Below are 11,157 nucleotides of genomic sequence, written 5' to 3' on the forward strand. Positions count from 1 at the left end.
ACGACGACGGGATGACACAAAACCAAAACCAAAACAACTCTAAAATTTTGGTTTACAAACAGAAAATTCTCATCAGCTATAAGGTTATGTATGTTTAATAAAGTAACACTGACTTCAAACAGTATTCTAGTAATTTCACTAACATTTCCCAAAAAAAACTGTTATTAAATGCTCCTGAGCTTACCAACACCTCTGTAGCACTCTGGTAAGGCTCATGTGAAAAATTGATACAAAAAAGACAGTCTTATAAAAACTAGGCAATGCAGAATTAAGAGTTGTATTACCTGAGATAAAATTTGTTAAGATAAGTTGTGTTTAACACAAAACACAGACAACCACAATTCTGCCTTAGTAGTACAAGATTTTAGTTTCTAGTCCCTGTATTAGGTTATATGTATTTAAAACCCTTGTGGCAATACTATAGATTTGTCTGTAGAGCATTAACCGAGTTACATAATTCTTCTGAATTTCAACCTAATAATAGAACTTTGTTTTAATATACTGCAATAACTCATATCTTTAAGTCACTAATACGCATGGTCAAATTTAGCCCCAGGCTAATGTCATTTTGTCAGGATTTTTTTCTAAATGAATAATGGTGTGACATTTTCACATGAATAAAAATATGTAACACACAAAACAAAGGAAATAACCCTGCAGAGTATTTCAAATTATCATAAAAATTTTAACATCAATCTTAACTCATTTTTACTTTTATGAGGAGATTCATAATGCTGTGGATAGCAGATGGATTTCCTTTTGCCTGAGACACCTACATTCTTTGTCTTGAAAAAGGGTAAGAAAGGGAAAAGGGAAACTTGCTCCTAAATGGTAGCACCCCTCTAAAGGGCTTCTACACTTGTGCTGCACTAAGCACTTGGTGAGGCCAGAGCCTGCTATAATATAGACGAAAAGCCTGAAACCCCATGCTCCTTACAGAGCAGCGGCACTGGGCCAGTTGTGACATGAAGGAAAAGAGCCCTTTTCTGTCCTAGTGCTTGCACAGACTCTGTGGTGTGGTATGCACAATAGAGCAGCCCTGGAGTGATGATCAGCTTAGTTACTTCAAATGTCAGAACAGCACTACTTAGGAGTTGTCTGAATTATGTCCCAAATGTGTTTCATAATCCAGACAACTATAAGAAGTCAATAGCTTAATTACAACCTCATTTTCTTGACTATAGCTTATGCACAAAATGCCAGTTAATTTTAAGCAGGTGGCTATTTTGTGTCTGCATTAGCCCCCTATGACTACTGAAGACCAGAGACAATGCAGTATGTATATACATATATACATATACACACAAATGTGCACATAAATATATATGTACACACATACACATGTAGGGTGTTTCCTTTGTGTGCCACCGCCCCCCTCCCCCCAACAAAAAAAGCAAGGTGGGTTTTTTCCTATTAACTAACTAATTAGCTATTTCATTTATAAATGCTCAGATAATAATACCTTGCTTAAAAAGCACATAGTTATTTCAGGGAGAAAGACATTCTATTTTACGCTTTAAACTAAGAAGCTGAACTTTAAAACCAATTTTAACTGTAACTTAATATGAATACCAGCACTGCCACTCAAAGCTAAGCCACCAAGTCAAACAAACATTACAGGCTCCATCAACATTAACAAGTACGAGAACAATCATACTGCAGCTACATATGAAAAGTCCATACTTTTAATAGAATAATTAAGATCCTCCTGAAAAAAGTATTTCCTCAATAAAGTATAATTTTTATACTTAGATGCAAAAGATACATTTTCAAACCACACATGCACAGGAGGGGAACATTAACTTCTCTGCACATCTTAATTCTGGAACATTTTACACCCAGGGGTCTTCTATACATTCAAGTGTGTGAATGACAGAAGAAAACACTTAAATCCCTAAGGATCTTTTGACAATATGCAGAATAGAGCCAAATTCTACAGACACTATCTATGTTTAGAGATTTCTCAGGATTTTTAGGATCCAGATGAAGATATTTGAAGCAGTAGAATGAGAAATTATGGTATTTCTCATCTCGGTATCTGAGATAAGACCTGACACAATGAAAAAAAAAGGCTTTAAAACACCTTGAGTAAGGAAGGAAGGGAGCATGGCTTTTTCATGAGAGACCACATAGTTACTGGATTAATAAATGCACATAGTTTGAAGGATTTGGGAAGTCTGCCTTAAGGCATGGAATTTTGCTCTCTTCATGCTTACACAGTTTAGGAGAACTTAGAGGTAGGAGAAGGGATACCGACGGGAGTATTACCACTCAGAACTACTGAGGTTATCAGCAAATAGATGTTAATGATAAAATTCTCTATTCCTAAACTGAAGGATGGCTTTAAAAATCAAGTAAATGCTACCATTGTATTTCTGAACTTACACCCATGCAACTTCTGATGCCGTGACAGATGCTTGTGACAACATGGAAGAGTTTGATACAGATTAGTCAATATTTCTTGTAATAACAATTTTAATATATACATGTTCACAAGCAACTGGGAAAGACAAAAATTGGTCAAGAGCTATTACATACACTGCCTTTGGTCTAACATATTTACCGCTACAAGTAACTGGAGCTTGGGTGAGCTCATTAGGAAAGCACCACTTCATGTTTCCCAATCCTTATGCTCTTCCTTGAGCATCTGCAAGGACCACTGACAGAGAAAATACACTGGATTAGGGGAGCTTTTGGTCTTAGTATGGACATCCTCCTTTTCTAACCAATCAAGTATAACAATTGTCATACATTTTGGTATAAACCAAGACAGTACCCTACCAAATCCATCTCATTCTAAGCCTTCTGGAAAAATATGGGCTTAATTTTAAACCGTGTCTTTTTATATGCAAATGGAAGAGAGACGTGTGAAACTAGCATTTATTTTGGTATTACATTACTCTCAGCATCTTTTACAAATTAATTTTAGTATGTTGTAAACAGTTCAAATACAAAGAATATTTGACATAAAAACCATTCTATTTCTCCAAAATATAGTTTTACCCCTTGACGTTTCTGAAACTGAAAAACTACCTCTTAAAGTAAAATCTAGCTACAGTTATTTATCTTGTATTACAGGTGCTAATAATTATAATAGTTTTGACTATTTGGGAAAATCTTTGCCCTAGACTTTACTCCGGGGGGGGGTGTGGGGGGGTGGTAAAAGCAAAGCTGACATATTTTTGCCCAGGATTTCCTTACAGTAGGTGTATACAGGAAGCATGATGCTTTTGGGAGACACTACATCTACAAAGTGCACACACTGTCAAGCTGGCTAGCACAGGAGTTGCAAATCCAACGTTTACTGTGTACGTGCAGATGGGTTAAACAGTATGTGTGGGAAGTCCACCTAATGCTTTGTGCAAGCACCAGTGACTGTAGCATGCTTATAAAGCCACAGTGCATGTGTTCTTCATCCCACGTAGGAAAGCTAGAGAGAGACACGGCAGCTGACTGGAGAAACTGCCAAGTACAACCCTGTCAAGCACCTTAACAAGTCTTCACATTGACACAGATGAAATTTCCTGGCTAGAAAAAATAGGAGATATTTGTGATGCTCACATGTATGGTAGCTGTAAATAATAAAATCTACTTGCCCTTTGATTTACATTACTTATGTACGATAAATTTCTGTACTTTTTAGTTTACAAGGAAACTAAAAACAGAAGACCAGAGGCAATCAAAAAGTCACCACAAAACCCTCATTCCAGGGCATTCCTGTAGTTAAATTCACTAGAGGCAGTGCCATTCACTAGCAGAATAAACTATCATTAAAAAATGTAATCACTCACTAAAACCTTTGAGAAAGTCAGAGATGCTTTATGAACTTTTTGTTGGTTAATTAATGAAAGCATTAACCCGCTGGGTACTGCTGAAGGGCACAGTGGTGCCATGTCAGAAGCTATAAGCATAACAGTGATAAAATGAAACAAAGAAGCTAATTAAATCACGACTGCAACTGGTGGAAAAAACAACACTGCATTTTGCCCAACAGTAATGCAAATAAAAGATTGCATATACTTGCAACTGCTAAATTTCTTAATATAAGTGATTTTAAATTGTGCATTTTTCACTCTGTCTTTTGGACTTCTTTCTAATTATGGAAAATCCTTGCTTCCTTAGTATTACAGCACTGACATACTACTTGCCTTCAGTTTTACTACAAAAATTATGCAGGTCTTGGAAGTGATCTGGGACCTACAGGCACTTCAGACTAATGTTTATGTTGCCTTTACTCAAGACCAGAAGCACCTCTGCAACAGGTCTGCAAAAACAGAAATTACAATTACCATGTAAAGGCCAACTTGAAAACAATTTAAAAGCATAAGGAGGACTTTACTGGTACTCATACAGATGGTATTTTGTGACCTCCAAATTCTGGTGGTAAGAAACATCAGTAAAGGGATTGCCAAAAATTTGTCTGTAGGGAAACAATCTCAATTTAAAAGGTGTCACCAGTCAGGAGACCACTAAGTTTGAAAAACCTGTATATCCTTATCTCAACTTCAGCTCTCTCCTCAAAAATACTGTGGGGTTCTTGTTTTTTTTTTTACTCCATACTTTTGGCTTATTTAGGCCTAAACTCATCAACCAACTCTCCCACTCTTCTCCTGGGGCCTACGAGATCTCCTGCACATTACTTGGCTGCATGCTTGGTCACTTTGAGCAATGTAGTGATTGTAACAGAATACACGGACATGCTGAAAAGCTGAATCTCCCAAACACACAAAACTATGAAAGTTTTTTTGAAAGAGCAGATCAATTCTACTAAAAATCAAACAACATGAAAGCAATTATGCTCTCTCACAAAACAAAACTCACCCAACAGGGACGCAATGTACACTGCATACTAAACAGCTTTATTTTCTTAAATGTAACTGTAATTCTTCACGTCTTTACCTGCAGAAGACTGACCCATCTTTCCGTTCTCCTCTTAGTTTCAGTCTGGACATTTCCACTTCTGCATGTAAGCTCCCACTTCCACTTCTTATTAACTAAAGCCCCAGAATACTAACTTAATGAAAACACAGATCCTTTGTACTCGTTATTAGCAGATTATTTAATCCCTAACAGAATAAAAAAAAACTAACTGTAAAGTGAAATGAAGTTGTAGCAGCTGAAGAAAGAAATAAAATTTTTACTTCAAATAATGTTAAGTCCCATCCACAGCTCTCTATTCCATAAAAAGATAAAGCAAAATATTTCCATCCACAGACATAATTTAAAAAAGAGAAACAACAATAAACCAAAACTGCACTTTGCCAAGCTTCAATATTGTTAACAAAACCTTTTGAACTATTTGCTTTACATTTGTTTTTCATAAACACATTTGTTTTACTTCCAGGTTTGTTGATACAACTGGATAATGCAGTAAAACATTTTGTAAATTTAACAGAAATCAATGCTTGACTCATTGAGACATAGCTTCAGATTCTAGTGTCTTCTGCAATATTACAAGCATCCTGATGAACAGTGTGCTTGTCTTCATATTCATTAAGAAAAATGAAGAACAGCTTACATGCTAAAACCTGAAGCATACTGTCTGTGCGGTGTTTTTCCAAAGCGACACAAATGGAAGGGATTTTATAACAACTGAATTTACCGGGTTTTCAAATGAGAAGTGAAAGAACTGAAAGCTGGCATTTAGCAATGACACCACACAAAAGAGAAAGAAGAAAAAAAGTAAGCGATTCTGACCTCATTTACTGCCACGTGGTATCGCTGCTGCTGGAACTGAGGCGAGTTATCGTTCCTGTCTCTCACCACAATCCGTACTTCATGGTTGATAATGGTGCCAACCTTTTTGTTAACACACTGGACTTGCACCACAATGGATTGAATGGACATTGGTGGCTGTAAGTGAAAATACATTTTTATAATACGTACTCAAAATCTGAACTAACAGTTAAATCTTCCATGGATGTTAATTATTTCTCAAGTTCACTTATAGCCCATCAGCCTGCCTGTGTCATGTTTAATGCTCTATGTCTGGATTAAAAAAGCTTCTCTGAGAGTGTCCTGACTACAACTCATGCTGGCAATATTTCAAGTAGACTTACATGTCTCAAAGCTGTATTTTGCAGACCGAGCCTTGCCAGCTGTATGTGCTAAGACAGAAATAAAAATCCCCAGCACGATTAGCCCTTCAGACTTCCCTTGAGAACAACAACAAAAAACATCTTTTAAACATCTTCTGATTATTGAAAGATAGCTAGAAAATGTCACACATTTTAACCTTTGGTTTATTAATATTGGAACTGAAAGGTCAAGTCAGAAATAAATTCAATATGCTACTACTTACATTTACCAAGTAATTTAGAAACAACTTGGTCACCTTTAAGTGTAGACAATCCAAAGTCCTTTTGTTTTTACTCCAGTGAACATCATAATATTCAAATAAAAATAACTCCCAAACTTGATGAATGGGTAAAGAAATTTAAGCTGGAAAGGCTATTACTACTTACCTGAGTTAATAAAACTATTCTAAGAAGAATAAAGGAAAAGGCAGCTTTGATCGAAATGGAAATTCAGAAAGACTGCAACGGAAATACAGCGTGACTTCTATTCACAATGTTCCCTCCATGGCATGTGCCTATTTACATATTTGAAGTGACAGCCTGGCATGTAAAATATTGACAGCAAGTCCGTTTTGATTTTGTATCTAACACTCAGCAGAGAGCAAGCAAGCATGGGAAGGGACAAAATGAAAAAAATCTATATTTATTAACCTCAAAGTCTTCAAGAGAATAAACAACTCAAAAATGTAATTTAAAGATGTCTATGCCATACTATTCTATAGAGTGAATGCGAACAGGTTTTTGTACTGAGATTCTGAGACTTACAACTGTACGATAATTACATATCTATGTAATTATACTTTCACTCATTCTAAATGCTACAATATCTTTGATTGATTGATTTTTTCCAGTTTCGCTATAATAGATGTTAGAACCATATGGCTTGCTTTACCCTTCAGACTTTGGCACTAATCGGTTTTTAAAGAGTCAGCAGACTTGGAGAAAGAAGGGGGCTTTATAGTGGTGTTGAGATCTTACATGAAATATCTGTTCTCCCCTACACATTTTACCCTCAACTTTCTCTGCAATGAAGCACAGCATAAGCTTTTAACTAAAAGTCCATTCTCTTTGCTGTAAAAATCTGCAGCCAGCTATGATGTGGTTCTACTTTTATCAATGGAACTTCTAACACAGGTAGGAACATACCAAATACCATCTGTAACTTAAATTAAGCCTCTAACATAATCTCCATTTACTTTTCAAGCTGGCATTCTTTGCAAAAGATCCAAGATGTTTCAGGCCACCTTTAATAAACTTCAAATGCTACTGAGTTTATCTAGATTTATTAGCAATGCCCAAGAAAAACATAATTAGTTGTAACGACAGATATGTAAATACATGATGTTCTGGATTTGGTCTTTTTCACAAGAACATTAAAAAAAATAGTTTGTTGCCTTTGGTAAAATATGACAGAGTACAGGACCAATATTACTTTCACATACGTACAATTTCTGCTGGGTCAGTGCTTAGATTTAAAATCAGATCTTTGAACAAACACTCATCAGTCTAGGCCTTTATAGACAATAAACGTAAATACATAATGGCACAATATAACAAACTGTTTATGATACTGGGGACAAATTATCCCAACACCTTTTAGCAGTTCCTTCCACCTTCAGTTCTGATTTATTGCTATTCATCCTTTCTAAGTACTTAAAGTTTTGGAAGAAAAGTCTGGAATTTTCTTTTTATCTGATTTTGTTTGGAAAACATACTGTCATTCTTAGTAAAATCAATCAATGGAATCTAATAAGATTTTCTTTCAAGAAAAGTAATAAAAAAGAACAGGATCAGGCTAACTGAATCAGCAGGGAGTTGACAAGTGGGCACTTTGGAGAGAAAAATGGGAAGAGTATCCAAATATATTGAATGCAATCTTATATGCATTGTGAATCAGAGAGTACAATTTCTGCTCTGTAACAAAAAATTGAGTTTTAAGGTTCAACTTAATAAAACCCCAAATCTTATTGGTACTACTAATTTTCACGTGTCTTTAACTTGAAAGATGAGAAAAATAGTTTACTTTTTTGGTTGTTTTTTTTTTTTTAAAAAAAAAAAAAGGAACCACACACACTCTTGAATGATTTTGCATTTTAGGGGTTAGCATAGCTCTGGTTCTGAAGGCTGGAAACAGCCTTTAGGTAAGAGCCATATTAATCAAGTCCATGACATAAATTTTAGATTTTTACTCAATCAGTGCGGTTTTTGCCACCATGTCCCTTCTGCCATGTTTTGTGCTGCATACCTTTGCTTCACCTATGAAAACAGTTTGTGAATTAAAACTAAATTAAGAACAGCTGAATTCAATTAGCTCTTTAAACCTAAAAATGGAAATGAAGAAAAATTTGCATCTTGTTTCTTGTACTTATAAGTACATCTCAAAACACAAGGAGAAGACAAATTAATCAATCAAGCTAATACAAAACAAACTTTCATGCACTCCAAGGAGAACTCCTGATATTTAAAGCACTCTTTCCATGTTGATTACAGTCACTTTTGAGTCAATTTTCCTTTCAGATTCTGGAACTGCAGCAATGCTATAACAGTTTGAGAAAATGTCTCTATTTTTAAAGTGTTTCTCTTCAATGAAATTAGCATAGATGAGAACACTCCTATTTATTTTGTACTTTTAATCTTTCTTTTTATAAAAGTCAAACTTAGCTTGACAATATTTCTTTAATGCTCTTAGGAACGAGCATACCACACAAATTTTATGCTGCCTTAAAAGAATCTAAACTAGCAAATTCTCAGTTGAATATGTCAAGCTTTATAAGTAAATTGTAATATTTACAATTCCTTTGCTCTCTCTCACATCTCATAAGCCAATGTACACAGCTAGAGCAGGCTTTTAAGAAGTGTCACGGGACATGAGGTGAGCAGCACTTCTCCTGCCAGACAAAAGCAGCAAACCAGAATAAAAATGTTTTTAATTCAGTAAACAAGTCAAGTTTGGGTCGATATATATTTCTGCCAACCCACACATCTATTTGTTCAGTCTTTATTGTTGTTTTTGTCCACATACTTGTGCAGAAACGGTCAGGTTTCTGCATGCTCCCAGTAAGTCCTAATGAAGAATCAAATTAACTCTCTTCACATCCATCTGGGGACAAAAGATAGCTACAGCTATTATATTCTAGCAGGTCTTGTGTTTATGGTCTTTCTATGAGCATACACAGATTCAGAAATTAATGTCTCTGGAGAGAAAACAAACAGCAAATCCCAAACTTACATCTCTGTCCAGAATTCGGCCAGTGCTATTTAGGTATAACCTCTGGCTGATAGGATCGAGGATCACCCAGTAATCTACGTTGTCCTTTAAGGAGAGTTCAATGGTGGGGTCAGGCCCTCCTGCGATCCCTTTGATCAGCATATTGTCAACCAGGACAGTGCCTGCAAAAACAATAAACACACGAGGGAGAAATTTATACGTGCATCTACATTTTTATGTATTTTCGTAACAACTGCAGCACTAAAAATACTGCTTTCTAACTAAGGTTTTCTGGTATTTTATGTTTTGAGTGATGTTTAAAAAGTCTGAACCTTATTATCTGTAATGAAAAACTGCCTCTGACACTGAAGCTATTTCAGACAATACTAGAAGCACTTGCAATGCACAATAATTTGACGATGAGACCCATCATATACAGATATCTATCTAACATTATGAGTTTTTTCTCCATTGAGTAATCATCACCCAATCTCACCTCAAAGAAACAAAAGCACTGAAATAACAACTGAAACTGGAATAAATTTTCTACAGCAAGAGTGACACATCAAGGTGAGGGGAAAAAAAAGAATAGTTACATAAAGCTCTCCAGGAAAAAAAGAGGTTTTATACCTTGAGTTGCTCTGCAACAGAGGACTACATTGCAGCATAAAGAAATGAAAACTGTATCTACCAAGACAAAGGTAGTACTTAATTAGGACCAGCCATTTATTCAACATATATAACATGGTTTTTTTCTTCTCTTGTCCCATCCTGTCAGTTAAAAGTCTTGCCTAACAGCTCTATTAGTCAGTTCACAGTACCCATGATGTACATAACTTCCTGTGTAAAACACTCCAACTTACTTTCCAAATGTCAAGCATTACTAACTACCCTAAACATTGCACTCCGGTGCCTCAGATTTGCATGCACTGTATTTATAAACACTTCTCTAAGATTTCATTTTTCTGAAAAATTAACACTACCCAGTTTTCTTCACACCGAAATATTAAAAGAAATGATCTTTAAGTTCATTGACAGTTGTGAAGAAAATCTGTGAACATCACTAGCTGCAGAACATTTAAATTAGTTAAAAATATTTATCACATAACCTCCTGTATTAAGGGCCCAAATAATTATTCCAAAGTGGAGAGTAAAGTTTCTTTACATCTTCACTTTATAACAGCAGCGACTCTGTAGAAATATATTCATCTGGGGGGAGCAGTTCTGAATTGGGCCAATGCTTTTTCTGGATAGAACAGTAAAACTAATTACTGGTCTTAGCCACAGCAAACTGGTTTACAGTCCTATTGAGGAAAACACCACAGTAACATTTTTTTCAGTCGTTTATTTTGAAACTACTTCTTATAACACAACAGAGATGATGGGAAGAAATACTACCAAACATCCGTAACTTTGCATCAAAGACTGGTTTCAAGTTAGAGGAGCAATATCCTTTTAGCCACATGAGAAACACAGATGCTACCCACGTGTTTTAGGGCTATCAGCACAATTTCTTGTGCAATACCGTCTGTACAATTATACTCTGACCCAGTAGCTTGAACTTGCATACAACTTTTGGGAGACCACCGCTAGTTTTAATGTAAAGACGATTTCACCAGGAAAAACAAGCTGATTACCAACCCTGTGACAGTTCACAGTGTTAATGTCTAGTCACCAATGTCTCTCAAATCTATAAAATCCACCAGCTTCTGTGCATTGCCCTCATTATTATGCCTCAATGATGATGCAAAGGTCAGCAATCCAAATTTGAGGTCATCTGAACAAAAGGTGCCCCAGAAAAGCCTCCCTGAAAAAAAAAAAAAAAGAAAAAAAAAAAGAAAAAAAAAAAAAAAAAAAAAAAAAAAAAAAAAA

The 11,157-nt window shown here is 35.6% G+C and overlaps 1 protein-coding gene across 3 annotated transcripts in view; it reads right to left on the reverse strand.

Moving 5' to 3' along the window:
* PCDH15 (protocadherin related 15) overlaps positions 1 to 11,157 on the reverse strand; it is a 387,556-nt gene that overhangs the window by 273,192 nt on the left and 103,207 nt on the right. For all 3 annotated transcript variants that reach the window (XM_009275078.2, XM_009275076.2, XM_009275077.1), the window contains exons 3-4: positions 9,307 to 9,467; positions 5,698 to 5,853 (exon numbers count right to left, since the gene is read on the reverse strand). In XM_009275078.2, coding sequence (XP_009273353.1) covers positions 5,698 to 5,853; positions 9,307 to 9,467 — 317 coding nt within the window. The remainder of the gene's footprint in view (positions 1 to 5,697; positions 5,854 to 9,306; positions 9,468 to 11,157) is intronic.

Source organism: Aptenodytes forsteri, unplaced genomic scaffold (assembly GCF_000699145.1).
Source record: "Aptenodytes forsteri isolate BGI_AS27 unplaced genomic scaffold, ASM69914v1 Scaffold320, whole genome shotgun sequence".
In the NCBI taxonomy this organism is placed as follows: Eukaryota; Metazoa; Chordata; class Aves; order Sphenisciformes; family Spheniscidae; genus Aptenodytes; species Aptenodytes forsteri.